At 38.8% G+C, this 17,081-nt stretch overlaps 1 protein-coding gene across 3 annotated transcripts in view; it reads right to left on the reverse strand.

The window, feature by feature from the left end:
- The window catches only part of CAP2 (cyclase associated actin cytoskeleton regulatory protein 2), a 132,086-nt gene that overhangs the window by 96,849 nt on the left and 18,156 nt on the right, over positions 1–17,081 (reverse strand). For all 3 annotated transcript variants that reach the window (XM_044773202.2, XM_044773203.2, XM_070515600.1), the window contains 2 exons: positions 7,603–7,724; positions 4,025–4,125 (listed from right to left, as the gene is read on the reverse strand). In XM_044773202.2, the coding sequence (XP_044629137.2) occupies positions 4,025–4,125; positions 7,603–7,723 (222 nt within the window). In that variant the 5' untranslated portion in view covers position 7,724. The remainder of the gene's footprint in view (positions 1–4,024; positions 4,126–7,602; positions 7,725–17,081) is intronic.

The following is a 17,081-nucleotide window of genomic DNA, read 5'->3' on the forward strand; positions in this document are numbered from 1 at the left end:
CCTGGCACAGCTCAAGATGCTTTTTATAATGGGGATGATGCTGCCCTGTCGCAAGCTCTTTGTTTGGAAACCAAATAGCCCCCTCATGCTTTAACACTGAGACAACGAATGAGTCACTCCAACAGGCTGTGAGAGCCAGAAGGCCCTTGGAAGAGATGTTGTCCAGCCTCATAACTGAGGAGGTTAAGGGACTAGTTCAAGGTCATGCTGTATAAACTAGAGTCAGCTCAAAAACTCCAAATGCAGGGGCCGGCCCGGTGGCAGAGTGGTTGAGTTCGTGTGCTCAGCTTTGGTGGCCCGGGGTTCACAGGTTTGGATCCTGCACAACGCTCATCAAGCCACGCAATGGTGGCATCCCACATATAAAAAATAGAGGAAGACTGGCATGGATGTTAGCTCAGGGACAATCTTCCTCACCAAACAACAACAACAATTCTAAATACAAACTGTGGGTGCCAGTCAGAGGAGGAGGTACTTCTCACTTTGTACTCTTTGAACCTGTTACCTACCCAGCATGGCATAAAATGAACAAAACATTTTGTAGATGATTTAAGCAAATGACAAAGAATAGGAACATGTAGAACAGGGGTCATGACCCATCAAAAGTGCCGCTATAATAATTGTCTAAAAATGCCCATCCTTTATAAAGTCAGGGAACTCGAAGATGTAATATTGTGCAGTGTGATTTAATCCTACTGTGCTTATGCACATAATAGTTCTTAGTTGAATTTTATTGCCCTTTTGTTCAAATTGTGGTTCTCTCATTTTTACTATACAATTAATAAAAGAGAGTTTCTTTTTTACCCATTTTAAGCAAGAATAGGACATGAATGTTCCAGACTTCTAGAAACATTTAAAAACGTAAATTCTTCTGGGTGGTGAACACAACGTAATCTACACCAGAATCGAAATACAATGATGTAAACCTGAAATTTATGTCATGTTATAAACCCATGTTACCACAATTAAAAAAAAAAAGAAAAAAATGTAAATCCGATAAATCTCCAAAATTTTGGTTTGAGTTAGGAAGAGCTATATGATTTGCAGGTGTTTCAAGATTGTCACACGGTTTAGGAATAGACCTGAGATTAGTTGCATAGACCATGAATAACAACAGGACAGCTTTGTAATAAAAAATCACATTAGACCACTTAAGGATAAATGATGTCTGACCAAGCGCTTGGTATTCTGTAGGCCCAGTTTCTAGAGGAGCCTTTCCTTTGACACTGAGGACTATATTTACTCTAAACATCTATTACAAAATTATGCGTTGTTTATTCTTTCTTAAAAGGGGTGCAAGCTGTGTCAGTGTTCCTGGGTTGAAGAGTAATTTAAATAAGCCCTTTGGTTTATGTTGCATACAAGAAGGCTTTACAAGATCTAATCTTTTCTAAACCTGTTATGTTCTTCGGTTCAGCAGAGCTTCCTAATTGTAGCTATTAGTTCCCCTTTTTTGTGGTCTGTTCTGTCAATAGACTATTGAGCGTGCAGTAAATTAAGCCCAACCAGCAGCCAACACATCGAGACAGACGTTAAATCATAGCTTAGCTGCCCTTATTCATTATTAGTATCTGTAAAATAGCTTTTATGCACAGGGACAGGATTTAACATGATGCACATTTGTGTCATTCTCAAATTTCCATACTGTACAATCAGGTATGTGAGGGTTTTTTTCTAGGCAACAGGTGTGTTCTTGGAACCAAAGTTCAACCCCCACTTCTGGCTTCCGTGAGAGGCAGCAGCTGCAAGCTTAATGGCAATGACACATGGTTCTATAAGAGAGAAAAAATAAACCACTTGTTCAATGTATTAAAGTAATGGGCAGATGGACGATTGCTGCCTGGACTTTTTTTGTGTTGCAGAATCAGAGTCTAAACTTTCAGATGACAAGTGTTTTTCTCTTTCTTTCTCTCTCTCTCTTTCTCTCCTTTCTTCCTTCTTTCTCTCCCTACCTTCCTTCCTTCATTTTTTAAAACATAGTGAAAAACATAAATTTCTTTCATGATTGAGAATATTCCTTCATTTGAGTCATACTTTTTTCAGGCTGATGAGTGGAGAGAAGAAAAACTTAATATAAATCAAGCTATACTTCATTCGTTTATTTATTAACTCACTTTGTTCTAAAAAGAATTTAAAGGAACTGTTTACGATGCAATTTGAAGAGACTTACTATGCAAAGTCTACATTTTTTAAAAAAGCAAAATTAAATATACTTATTCATTGGCCTCATGATTCTCTAGTATAAAATTTTTGCATAGAATTTTGTGAGATATTACTAATAAGAGTTATAAGGTACTGTGTACCTCAGAAACATAGTGTCAATATTAATTAATAATAACAATAATGATACAATAATTATTGTAACTGTTCAAGAGAGTGAATATTTGTCAAGCACTCAAGAATCTCTTGTTAGTGTCTTGGCAGGAAGATTCCATTTTATATGTTAGCTTTCAGGTATTATCATGCCTCAGAATACAAGCAGCTCAGTCACTATCTCACGGCATACAAGGTTTCTTATAAACGAAAACATTAAGCTCAAGAACAGACCAGGGTAATTATAGAGCTCTGTGACACATTTGAAGTGAACATGTCTTATTAAAGACTTTTCTAAAACTCCTGTGTGTCAGAGCTTTCCCTCTTTTGCCAATGGGTATGTCAACAGGAATATTTGATAAAAATGGAGGTCATGGGAAGAATCTTCATTTTTCTCAGATGTGGTGAACAAATTGGTTTTAAATGTGATGAGATAAACGCCTATTTAATTATAATCCTGGAACCTCTGGTATAACTTGAGTCACCAGATCCCCTGGAAGAGTGGTGTTGGGTGTTGCATATGTCTAATTGGGGAAGGAGCAAAGAGAATCCCTTTTTACATTTTGCTTTCTTTTTTTTTCACCTCAAACCACAACTTTATTCAAGAATCAGATTTTCTATGAATCTATAGTGAAAATGGTTTTGCCGGGATTGTCTCATTGCTGAGAACTCTATAAGCAGATGGATTTGGAATGCAATCCTCTGTGAGAAACAAAGGCAAATGAAAGAGAAAAACCTGGTGATAAATTTCATTTAGGTTTTTAATTGGTTTGGCTACTGCATTAGGTTTTCACTGAATGCATGCAAATAACGACTAGCCTTGGAGAGGATGCTAAACATTTTTAAATGCATAAAAAGTGTCTACAACTGAGAGGCTGGCCTAGATATCATGAAAGGTCTCTATTAATCGAGAGATTATCCAATTCCAGGACTTTGCTCTTACTCAGGCTGTAGTTTTTTTAAAAACTGTGGTAAAACACACATAACACAAAATTTAGCATCTTAACCGTTTTTAAGTGTGCAGTTCAGTAGTGTTAAGGATATTCACATTGTTGTACAACAGATCTCCGGAATCTTTTCTGGAGTTTAGTTTGCATTGCAAAACTAAAACTCTGTACCCATTAAAGAAGTTCTCATTTCTCCCTCCCGCCAGCCCCTGGCAACCACCATTCTACTTCCTGTTCCTATGAGTTTGCCTGCTCTAGATGCTTCATAGAAATGGAATCATGCAGTATTTGTCCTTTTCTGACTGCCTTATTTCACTTAGCATAATATCCTCAAGGTGCATCCATGTTGTACCATGTGTCAGAATTGCCTTCCTTTTTATGCGGAATAATTCCCTTGTATAAATATACCCTATTTTGCTTATTCCATTCATGTATCGACAGACACTTGGATTGCTTCCATCTTTTGGTTATCGTGAATAATGGTGCTATGAACATGGGTGTACAAGTATCTCTTAGAGACTATCCTGCTTTCAATTCTTTCGGTTATATAACCAGAACTGGAATTGTTGAATTGTATGACAATTCTATCTTTAATTTTTTGAAGAACCGCCATACTCTTTTCCATACTGGCTGCACCATTTTACATTCCCACCAGAAGTGCACAAGGGTCCCTATGTCTCCATATCCTCACCAAGACTTGCTATTTTCTGTTTCTCTCATAGTGGTCATCCTCTCCACAGAACACTGGGGAGGAAAGTACTCACATGAGTCTCCACATCACCAGCAAGGATCCTACTCTTCTTTAAAAACTCGGTCACCATGCTGTTCATCAACTTATCAAAGGCTTCCACCGAGGGTGCCACACCTTGGGAAGAAGAACACTGTTATTCCTGGCAGTTTCATGAAAAGATGGTACTGCTTTGCCATAGGCAATATGGAAATTTAATATCATTCATGTCATTCTCATTCTATTCACTAAGTCATTCATTCACTCAGTCAGTATTTATTAAACACTTCTCAATGGCTCCAGAAAACAGTGTTTTGGTATTTTTCATCCTCCTGAGGAAGCACTACATAATTTCACTTAATTCTCCCCCAAACTCATGAGGTAAGTAGCACCATCACAGCTTTACCGGAGACGCAAAGAGAGCACCTAACTTGACCCAAGCTATATATCAAATAAGAAGCAGAACCAAACACGGAAGCAAACCTTAGTAATCCAAAGCCAGTCTGCTTTCCTCTATCCTGACCTGTCCAGGTGCTGTCACAACCTTGCAAACAATTATCAAGATTATCCAGGACAGCTGAAAGGTAATAATGAACTCTGGGCCAACAGGAAAAGAAAGTTGATTTCACACATCTGGTTCCTTCTGCACTTCCCCAGGGGAAGAGGCGGGGAGGCAGTGACAGTGGGCATTAAAACGACTGCCGAGCTAACACACACTATGTTTTGATCTGCCAAATTACTGCAAAAGCTGAAATGACAAGGGCCCAAGCTGGTAAGCTCTGCATTTCTTTCCCTGCTTTTTAATTAACAGACAAAATGTGTCTAAGTCCTTGACTTCTTGTCCCTAATACTGAGAAATACAATATTGGGAAACTCAGCACTAAACTATTAAAATCCAAACCAAAACCTAGAATTCCCTTTCTCATATGGGACAGAGCTATCCATGCACATAAACTTGAAAGGTTAAATGTCATTTTCTCCTTTTCCCAGTTGTGCATTTCCACAGGCCCAAAGGGTGACAGAAACAGATGTTTACAGCTCTCTGCATCTACAGACTAACTTCTAAGTGGGCTACTGAAGCTGAGTTATCTTAAAGTTCAAAATACAGTGTGTACCAACTTCCAGAACATAAAAGGGGCGCAGGCCCAAAGACTCCTTGTGGATCCATTTGGAAACAGCTAAACGTGTTTGTTGCCATGGGAGAGGTCTGAGAGGTCTTTGCTGAGTATTTAAAGCAGGAGAAAGTTTCAGAAATGTGACTGAGGCCTCTACATAGCAGAAGGTACAATGATAAAAGGGAATATTTTCCAATGTCCTTTCATCACTCAGTTCTGCTCATACCTCCTCCGGGCAGCCTTTAATGACCTGTCGTTCTCCCTAGCTCACATCCTTTGAGCATCCCTGAATCAAAGCATTTGCGGCCCTGAATAGTAATGCATCAAGACCAAAGATTCTGGAGGATTAGGACTGTGTATAATTCATCTTAGATTTCCTTGCACCTAGCATAGTATTTGTCACTTGGCACGCAGGCAAAAACATTTCTTCAAGTGTGGAGCCAAACTTACCTGATTGTCAGGGAAAAAAACCCACATCATAAAATACATCACATCACCAGTATCATAAGAAGGCAGTGCTTTGATTTGTGCATATTATGGTTTTGTAATAGATTGGGTTCCTTCTAAAGTTTCTTTTTAAATAAAAAAATTTTTTTTTATATTTAGTTATAACATCAGTGTAATGATGATGTTTATATTTAAGGTGAACGGTTGTCCTTAAGGATTTGCTAAAAATAGAATTTAGAAAATTTCCGAAGTTTACTAATTAAGAAGAAATGGAAGTGATGTTTAGGATTAGCAAAACGTTTTAAGGATGGATATCATTCAGACATTTTACTAATTATCATACTTACTAACTACCCTACTTCATTTCAAGTAGGATAATAAATTGCTAGCTAAGTTGTTTTAAAAGATCTTTAATAATTGGTTTGGAATAATTTGTTACATTACAAAATATCTGTTTAAACACTTAAATAATTTAATTATATGCCTTCCAATTTTGTTTAGCCTATTTTTTTTCTTTAAAGAAAATACAAAGTGCAGCCTAGTACCTCTTTGAGAAAGCAAGGCTCAAATTATGAGAGTTTTTAAAATTTCCTTTACTCCACAACACTAGACAATCTCCTGCGAGTTGGACTTTATTTTATGTATTCACAGGCTTTATGTTTGTAGTCAGCAATCTTAGAGAAATGCCTTTCGACCACCTGACGCCAAAGGCATAAGGAAACAAAGTTACTGAAGATATCATGAAAACATTTTCTTACAAATAAGATCTACTGAATGTCATATATTAACTGTATAGTTAACAAAAAGAGGCTTAAAATAAAATCAGAGATGTGTCTCAGTCGATGCGGAAAAAACGTACAGGCCTCTGGCAGCCTCCCTTTAGACAACAACCCCTTTCAATTCATTCAAAGCATTTTAACTTTCATTATGCTCAGGGGAAAAAAAAAAAAACCCAGCCTGTGTATTTGTGCTCACACAGTCATTTTTGTCCCAGGGCATGTAATACAAGGCACAGCTCCAAATATCCCTGAAATTCTACAAGCTCCAATGTGGATCTTGCCTGGTGAAAGCTTTTTTTGAAGCCCTCTCTTCCCTAAGGTTTTTCTCAGCCCCCAAAAGGCTGATAGGATTCAAAATGGGTCAGATAAGGAGGAAATGCACATGAGACAAGAACAGCATTGCCAGATTAAATACAGATCACCCAGTGAAATTTGAATTTCAAATAAACAATGAATAAATTTTTAGAATAAGTGTGTCCCATGCAGTACATCCCACGCAGTATTTGAAACACATTTAGACCAAAAAAAAAAAAAAAATGCAGTTTATCTGAAATTCAAACTTAACCGAGTGTCTTGTATTTTTATTTGCTAAGTCTGCAACCTGAGACTGGAAGAAATTGGAAAAATGACTGTAGATAACTTAGAGAGTTTGCCATATATGGTACCCTTTTAAAGAAAGTGGTTAACTTTTTATGTTTGATCATGTCATTTTTTAATTTTGTTTAAAGTGTGGTATTAGCTTATAATCTTAAAAGCATATTTGATTAGGAATAGGCAAAAGTCAAACAATGTGATGTGATCATGTTACATCGAAGTCATATTTGGCTTCACATCAGACTCACTTCCTTTCAAACTGCAGTTCTGAAATTTAATGACTTGTTCTCTTTAACATTAAAATCTACAGAATGATAATTCCTCCCAATTTACATTCTGAGAATATTAGTTTCTTTCTGATTATTACTTACATAATATATTTAGTCATTGAGTGTGCAACAGCAGTATAAATGTTAAAACAAAAGAATAATGACATTTGGCCCATGGATTATGCTCTTAACAGGCACAGATACTGGTAATTTTTGTGGACTGTGGGTTGAAACTTTCCCCTTCTCTTTTTCAGGGATGGCGTGCAACTGGTTAATGTCATGGTCGCATAAAAAGGAAGGAATAGGGAAGTGGAAGAAAGTAGATGGAAATATTCCTTGAGAACTAAACGATGGGGATAAAATTAAGTGACCCACATAGATACCAGTAATCACAACTGTTCGTGACCCTACCTCCATTGACACCATTAATTTCCCCACAGTCCCCAGGAGGCCGGTATGACTCTGCAGACAGCAACTCCAGTCGGCCGACCACCCGCTCCAGTCTTTCCATCAGTCCCTGCATCTCTGCCATTCTAGAAAAACACAAGCACAAATGGAGGCCACGTGAGCATCAGGGAGGATTAGCAAGCTGACACCATTAAATTTAACAGCAGCAAGAAGGAAAATAAAAATTACCCAGAATGGTTCTAATTACTTAGAGAGTATTTCTCCATGTCAGGAAAATATGTGAAATTCAAAAGAACATAAAACTTGGAACAAAAAAATAAACAAATTATATGGAATTTATTTTCTATTCAATTCAACGTCTTTTACAAGCCCCAGATGCAATACACAAATCTTCACTCTCTTTACACTACCATCAAGTGTCTCCTTGGCTGCTGCTTTGTGCTATGATACCATCTATTTCTAGCACTTACTTAAAAGCCCATGAACATATATCTCACAATTAATATTGTTAACTCTTATCCTGCTAATTGGTGGAAGCATATTTTAACTATTCCCAATAATTCTTTCTGTTAAAGTATAATTCTCCAGGGGACACTAAACCCACTGATAATCCTTGTTTACTCAATTACCTTAGACCAAACAGCCCAGCGTAGGAGAACTATGAGTTTACGAAACTGTGCATCACTCAGCAAGCAAGCAGGGTCCTCACCTCCAAGAGCTAACTGTCTTCTCCTTTTTATTAGTTTCAGTGTTTCTGTGGCTGAATTCTTTCAAAGCACAATTATTCTGAATGGAGGAGATTTTAATTTAAAATGTTAAAAATAGCTATTTCCCTTTGCTGCTGGTTATTTTTAGACAAAATTTAGTTTTTGGTGTGGTTTTTGGAGACAGGGACTTTCAGTTACCCAGTACTCTCGGCTGGGATAAACTGGATTTGAAGCTGACTAAGGGATCTGGATAAAAGTGGGGCTGGGTATCCATCCTTCCTGCTTCCTAACAGATCTTAGATAACTATGTGGAGGGTACACAAGGTATGAACCTTAAAAGTATTGGCCCTAGAACATAACATTATTACGGCAACCTCCGAGGAAGGGAACTCAATCTTATTTGGCCAGGTTCATGAGATCCAGTTTATCGGCACCATAACTCTGACTATTCCAACCTGTGATGGCTCTCGGCAAAATCAGGCTGCTGCCCCAGAGATAGTACCACATGCCTCCTCTTAATTAGTGTCTGTAGTTCTTCTCACTCTTAGGAACTTTCCAAGCATCATTCTGAGCCAAAGAGAACTGGCATGCCTCTACATCAGAGCCAACACTGCCCGAGAGCGTGGGTGAACTGTATTGCTCTAAGACACATAAATATTTTCTACTTCTGCTGGGAACCAAGTAATGCATTTCTCTTTTGTATTTTGTATTCCATTAGTTTTGAGCTGAAACATACTGATGACTTGCCACTGCCGTTTTTCAAAGCAAGGTTATACTTATCAAAACATGTGGACAGCTCTGCAATTCTGTGCCCAAATGTCAGATGGTCATCAGATACGGATGGGGGAGTTCACTGTCTATTTTGGAAAGTCATCTCCTCTGAAACTGCCAGCAGCTACTCTTTCAAAATATGGGGCAGTGTTCTCTGCATGGCTGAAATCAGCATCTAATCCCAAGGGGATTCAAAATTAGAAGTTTCTCATCTATTCTTTTCCTCTTAACGTCAGAGCTTTTGCTTCCATCGCAATTGGAAAAAAAAAAAAAAGGAAGAAGAAATTTAATTGAATCCTTTACGCAATCTTGCAAGGGAACTGGGTATCCTGTAGGTGGGTGAAGGCCATTTGAGTAATGATAAAAGCCCCTCAAATCTTTTAATAGTTGCCCATCTGTTCACAGTTATCTACGTTCCCTGTTATTCAACTTGCCAAATGTTACCACCATAGACCTAGCCTATGACAGAAAAAAAAATGTGTTGACTTTGTTAGCAAGCTCCCTATCCCCCAACAGAAAAGCTCCAACCACCTCCAGCAGCTCCCAGAGCTGTTTCAGGAAGGCCTGTTACATTTCACACGTAGGACTGCTGTCCCTGGCTGTGACTTCATTAGCCTCTCTGACAAGACTCAAACTCACACTATTTAATAGTGCCCCATAGTTGAAAGACAACAGGAGCTAGCCCATGAACTGCAGGGCTGGGCAGATTGGTGTGGAATGCAGTCTAAAAGCGACTCAGATGTCACTTCATGTAAAATCACTATGAACGAAGTCTTGCAACAGCCTCTAAAGGGGTCAAAATACAGCTCACGCAAGGAAGCTGGAAAGATGTCTCTGGGTTTAACATTGTAGAATAGTTTCTAAAAGAAATGGAAGAACAAATAAAAGAAAGAATACACCAGGATATCAAAAATATACATGTTAGCATTCCAAGGGAAAATGACGGAGTCCAAGATGGCTCTACCCTCTTCTCTCAAAACACACACACACACGCACATGTGCACACGCGCGGGGGCACACACACTTCTCTCCACATGTGCCCTCAGCTGCTATCCTGGCTCTCAAGAACGAAGAAAGAATAGAGCAGCAGATTTTCCAAATTCTTCCCAGGCAGTTCCCTTAGCCTTGGTTTTTCAAAGTGGATTTAGCCAAGTTTGATGAGGAGGTGGGAACTAGGAATTAAGAATTAGGCTGAGGAAATGGACAAGGCAGTCAAAGCAAATGTAGACAGCAAGGTCAGGGTAAGGAATGAGTCCGGGCCAGGTGGACAGACAGATGAGTTTGGATCAGGAAGCCAACAAAGAAGGGGGATACGGCAAGATGGCCGGACACAAGATGTTCTAAGAATCAGATGAGAAGCAAAGAGAAGTCAGATACATAGCTGGAGGATCAAGAGACTGGGTTAGCTGATACAGCTTGAACTTGACCTCTAGATTTTCTAGTCATTCTATTCAAGTAGAAACCAGCCCTGAGTCGAGGTCCCCTATAACCTACTTATAGAGGATAAACACAGACATTCGACCAGAGTGTGAGGGTAGATGGAAAGAACAAGGTAAGAAGCAGAGAATTTCTCAGCTTTCTCTTTTTAATGTCTTAGGAAATGATACTTGAGGTTAATCTTAATTTTTTGTTTTATATTAATTTTTGAGTATTCTCTTTTTTGAGTTTCTTCATAATGGGAAGTATAACATCCTTGTTTGCCTTTTTTTTCTTATTTGAATTTCCCTCTCGCTTTTCCTTTTTTAAAGTTTAATTTTTATTTTTATCAAAGATAAACATGCACAGAATTTAAAGCATCAATAATTCTACAAGGCTTATTACAAAAACACAATAGTCCTCTGACTGCCCCTTTCCACTCTTTGTCTCTAGGGTGAACCATTTTCAATTATTTTACCTGTTTCTTTAGTAAGGATCTCAACTCTAAATAACATACTTATATCTCGATGTCTTGTTTGGTTTTCTTCAGTTTGGGGCATCATCCATTGAGTTCCCATCAAAAACACAAGGGTTTACTTTTTTCTTGCCCAATCCTCACCACCACATACGTGCATATTTCCTTTTGTCCCATCCTCCCAATAGTGTTCTATCACAATTTTTGTGTGACCAATAATCAGCGTTAACACAATTATGACTACTCACAGCTGAGTCATGAGCTATGCTAAGATTATTTTTCATTTTTGCACAACCTGTTTTCCTAGAGCCATGTTTTCAGCTTCTCAGTTTTCTGTATACTTACAAGTTACTCATCTCCAAACTCTTGCCCCATTGTGTTAGTCTCCTTTCAATAAGACCAAACACACCTGGAATTCTATTAGTTTCTTCTTTTTAGAGGCATCTCTTCTGGGGAATTTCTCCAATCTGTATGATTGCTCTGTAGGCCTGCTGCACATCTATAACCTGGGATCTGCCTTCACCTTCATTCTAGAAATTTCTCTCTCCTCCCTCTTATGTGGTATCACCTGTTTCTTGGATTCTATATCCTTCTCTTTCTTGGTGTACTGTCTTCATCGGAAAGAACATTCTTCTGAAAAAAGATACCTGAAAGGTCAGTTTTTTTGAGACATTGCAAGTCTGAAAATATCTTTATTTTGCCCTCACACCTGATTGGTGGTTTGGCTGAGTATAGAATTCCAGGCTGAAGAAACTTTCCTCAGAATTTTAAAGGAAAGGCTCCATGTCTTCTAGCTTCCTAGGTTGCTGCTGAGAAGTTCAAAGCCATTCTGATTCTTCATCCTTTGAATGTAACTTGTGTCTTCCTCTCTGGAAGAAGTTTTTGCAATCTTCTGTTTGTCTCCAGTGTTTTGAACTTTCATGATGACATGCTTTCTTGGTGATCAAATATTTTCTTTATGAATGATTTTTGAGAGATGTAGAAAAGATAGGAAAATGGGCATTGCATATTATTTGTCTCTGGGTGAGTCTATAAATCAAGTTTTGGTATTTTTTTTCCAATAAAGAAGTTCGCATTCTAACTATTTAAACAACTTGAACTTCTCTCACACCAATTGCCTACATTTACAAATACTTCATACACTTCAATAAGAACACAGCGAGGCAGTATTCTCTCATATACTGCCTTGGAATAATAAGGCGTTCTAGAAACATTTTCCTAGGAGAAAAGATAGCTGTCACTGTTTAAAAATTTTTTTGTTTCATTGGTCATCTCATAAAACCCATCCTTAAAGTTCAGATATTTAGTGCCTAACATTGTCCAATTTTATGTCCAACACTATGCCAATAGTCCAATGACTATGCTTAAAGCACTAAGAGAGACAGCATTTCTACCCTTTTTCATAGCAGTTTCCAGAAAGGGAGAGTTCCCCACACTTTCAAACGTTTTGTAAGGTCTTGATTGTTTTGCCCATCTTTAACTGGGGCAGTACTAGCTGGGAGATTTTGGGAAAAGAGACTCATTTTGCTTTGCTTTAGTTACTCCCTGTACATAGGGTTGCTGTAAGTATGTATATAAGGCGTATAGAGTTCATCACATGGTCAGCAATAAACACGTTAGCTACTGTTATTAAGACATCCCATCTTGTTTTGCTCCCAGTGGGAACAGTTAGATCTACAAACCACTACATCAAGTCTTGATGTAATTGAAATGTTGAGCAATCACGTAGAAGATCTGGCCAATGGAAATGACTAGCCAAAAACTTCAGGTCGGTATACCCTTATTATTTTTTTCCAACATTTCATTTTCCTCTGTCCATGTACTTATTCCTCTGACATTTCTAAAAGGGGTTTTCTCAAGTCCACGTGTAATGGTTATTATAAAATGAAAGTTTTGGTAATTAGTGGTTTTTTAATCACATATGTTCCCCCAAAAGTTTTTTAATTGAGATATAACTGACATATAGCATTATATGATTTATTAGGTATTAGTCTTAGGTGCACAGCATAATGATTTGATATATGTATACATTGCAAAATGATCACCACAATATATATAATTAATATTCATCACCACATATAATTACAAGTTATTTTTTTCTTGTGATGAGAACTCATATCTACTCTCTTAGCAACACATATACAATACAGTATTGTAACTATAGTCACCATGCTGTACATTACACCCCTGGGACTTATTTGTCCTGTAACTGGAAGCCCCTATACATTTTTACAATGACTCTTTTGCTTTAAATAGCCCTTTGCAAAGGACACAAGCCCAATCTCCGTGGAACCATTTTCAGAAAATAACACTCCTTCATTCCTCATATTTTCTCACCCAAACTATCTTATGCTCAGTGGTGAGGGGTCTGCTAAGGCCCTAACCAGTCATAAAAAGCATCTTTCATAGTTGCTTTGAAAACTGACACCCATGACACAGAGTAAATGGTGATAAGTCCAGAATAACAGCCTAATGTCTATACTACATTCTTGGTATCTATAAGACTTACTGCCCAATTAAAATATTGCCTCGTGCTATCTTTTCTGCTAGCACATGCACACCTTGTCTCCCAAGGAGACCAGTCTGAGTTTTTCTGGGGCTGAGGTCTTATCTTACTTTCTTTGTATCTCCCACTGAGTCTGCATGCTGCCACGTACATAGAGAATTCTATAAATATTTTTTGATTGACTATTAATTGGCTACCACTCACTGCTTTTCTCTTGCCTGCCCACTCACTGGCATAATCCCAGATCAGGTGGAAAGCCAGATTTTCACAGGAGAAATTTTCGTTTAAAAGAATATACTAGATTAGGAAAGGAAACAACAAAGATTAGAGCAGAAATAAATGATATAGAGACTAGAAAGACAATAGAAAAGCTCAATGAAAGTAAGAGCTGGTTCTTTGAAAAGATAAACAAAATTGACAAACATTTAGCTAGGCTCACCAAGAAAAAAAAGAGAGAGGACTCACAGCCAGAAATGAAAGAGGAGATGTTACAACTGATACCACAGAAATACAAAGGATCATAAGAAACTATTATGAACAATTACACGCTAACCAATCGAACAATCTAGAAGAAATGGATAAATTCCTAGAAACATACAACTTACCAAGACCGAATGATGATGAAATAGCAAATCTGAATAAACTGATTACTAGTAAGGAGATTAAATCAGTAACAAAAACCTCCCAAATAACAAAAGTCCAGGACCAGATCGCTTCACTAGATTAGTTTTTCCCACTTAAAACCACCGTGGCTTCCCCTCATGCTTTAAAAGAGCACATTTGCTCCCTCTAATGTGAACTTTTGGGTTTTTCATAGCTCCTTTTTCTTTAGGACTTCAAATTTTTAAAAACTCCACATTGTCCAAAGGGTTTTGTAAATTCCTCACAGCAAGTTCATAAAACAAGTAAGGGAGAATGCTACCTTGGTAACATTTTCATCTTGATAAAAGAGCTAGGTCTCCTGGGTTGCTAGTTTACAGCTCTCCTCTCTAGGCCAAAGGTGCAGAAATAATTGCGGTGCGAGTTTCTCCTCTGATTCTGTAAGGAGACCCAGATCCAACGGATCCAAAGATCATGAGCTGAAGGTTCAACAGAAAATAGACTTGAAGTGACAGGAAATTGAAGACTTTCAAACAGTTTCTCGTGGCGAGGCTGGGCAACTGGCTTATATGTGAGCTCTCTGCAAATAATAAAGTCACAGTGGACTACTTTCTCTATAAATCCACCCAAATTAAAAAGTATTTGTTACACTACCGTCAAACCAGACTATCCTAGATTGTTAAATTCTCTTTACGATGACTGTATCAATTACCTTCTTTCCTTTCTCAGGAAGCTACCAATCACTGGGGAAGTGATCTGGTGATTCATGGTTACTAATGGGATAATGGTATATATCGAAGAAACAAACCATGATATTTATTCATTCATTCGTTGACTGGCTCATTGAATATGCTTGTCTCATCCATTCAGTTAATCCCCACTATCTGCTAAGCACAATGCTCATATCTAGAAAATCAAAGGTGATTAAAATACATTTCCTGCCCAGATGTAGTGGGAGGGGGTTGGAAGCAGACCCCGCTCAGTCAAGCCAGGGAGTTGTTTCCCTAAGAGACACATTCATACTGCCAAGGCACCCGCCTTCATATTTTTTACTTAGTCTCCTATAAGGGATTTCTGGAGCCAGCTTCTCACCAAAGAGCAAAAAAGCCACCATTTTCTTTTCACTACAAAGAAGTTTCAAGAGTCTCTGAGTTTTGAAACAGTGTAATCAGAATATGAGAGATCAGAGAGTTACACAAGTAAAAGAACACTTCGAATTTTTCACAAAACCGGAGAAAACATGTATGAGATCCCGATTAGCCAATTTATTTCTCTAAAGCCTCTCATAAAGTCGCACCACAGAGAAAAAAAAGCAAACTCTTCAGTGTGATTATCAAAAGGACCTCACCCCAGCTCTATGCGCCTCACCAGGTTCCTACGGTCCAGTCTCGGAGACAATTCAGCCCTCCCCAAACACATGCCCTACTCCTTCCTCTACGCTGCAGTTGTGCTGTTTCCACTGCCTGAGGGTCCTTCCAGGAACCGCTGCGCCCATTCTCCAAATCCATTGTCCACAAGCCAGGGGGAACCTCCCTTTAAGTCTTTATTTCCTGCATCTTCATCAAATCCAGGGTAGAGTATAGAAGGGCAAAATAATCCCCCACATGAAGAATCTACCTCCCATCCCATGGCCCGCTCCACTTTGGTGGCACCACTCCTCAGAACGATCCCTGATCAGTCTTGTAAGATAAATACTTCTCCTCTAAATTGGAATCTCTGAAGGTAAGAGGCTAGGACGCATAACTTGATGTAGTGGGTAAAGTATTTTTGGCATCAGAGAACCTTAATTTGAGACCCAGTCTCTTAACTGACAACCCATGTGACTCTGGGCAGATTACTTAACATGGCTGAGTCTCAATTTTCTCACTTCCAATACATGAATTCACTCCTTCTTCATTCACTAACTTAAGAAAATCGTATGTAAATGCGTTCTGAGGTGTGTTCTATGCCCGATGCTGGGGCTGGTCAGATTGGTGAGACCCAGACTCTATCCTCAAGGCTCCATGATCTCCTTGAGGAGTGGACAGTTTGGCTGTTGGGGACAGGCCAGCACAACAGGACACTAGGCCACAAAGAAGTGGGCTATTTAAGCATAAAATAGCCCAGTGGGAACTGAGACCATGGGGGAAGTCTAAATATATCTTGAAGGCTGGCTCTGTGCCCTGACTCGGGCTGGTGAGCTTGGGTAAGAACAGAGCCATAAAATCATAGACTCTGAATGCTCAGTGGGACCAGGACAGACTCCTATTACTCCCCTGTCTTGAATTAGGAACTCCCTTAGCTAAATGTGAGGCAAGGACCCTTCAGTGAAAAGGAGCTCCCGCCTCAAGCCCCTCCATGACCCTTTCCACACGCCTATGCTGTTGAGGAAGCTCTTTCTAGTCCTGTGTTCCCACGCTTCCCTTTTGATCTTCTTTAGGCCATGGAGGAGTTGGAGGTCAAAGAGGTGCTTTTAAGAGTTCCCCAAGGGCCACATCCTGGCACTGGGAAAAAAGAAGAGCCACAGAGACCCGCCTGGCCAGGCTGCCACAGCCTGGGCAGGGTTTTCATGGATGTTTTGTCCCTCCATCAAGTAAAGATGTTGCTCTCCTTGTATCCGGAATATATAAAGAATTCTTACAACTCAATAAGAAGACAGATACTCCACTTATAAAATGGGCAAAATATTTGAATAGACATTATTCCAAAGAAGATATGTGAAGAACCAACAGTGCACGTAAAGACACTCAACATCAAGTCATTGGGGAAATGCAAATTAAAGCCACAATGAGAGACCACTTCACACTCACTAGAATGGCTACGACCAAAAAGACAGATAATAACAAGTGCTGTTAAGAATGTAGAGAAATTGGAACCTTCCTACAGTGCTGGTGGGAATGTAAAGTGGTGCGACCGCTGTGGAAAACAGATTGGAAGTTTCTTAAAAAGTTAAGCATATATTTGCCATATGATCCAGCCATTCCACTTGTACTCATCTACTCAAAAGAAATGAAAACATATGTCTACA

Source organism: Equus asinus, chromosome 8, assembly GCF_041296235.1.
Source record: "Equus asinus isolate D_3611 breed Donkey chromosome 8, EquAss-T2T_v2, whole genome shotgun sequence".
NCBI classification, from domain to species: Eukaryota; Metazoa; Chordata; class Mammalia; order Perissodactyla; family Equidae; genus Equus; species Equus asinus.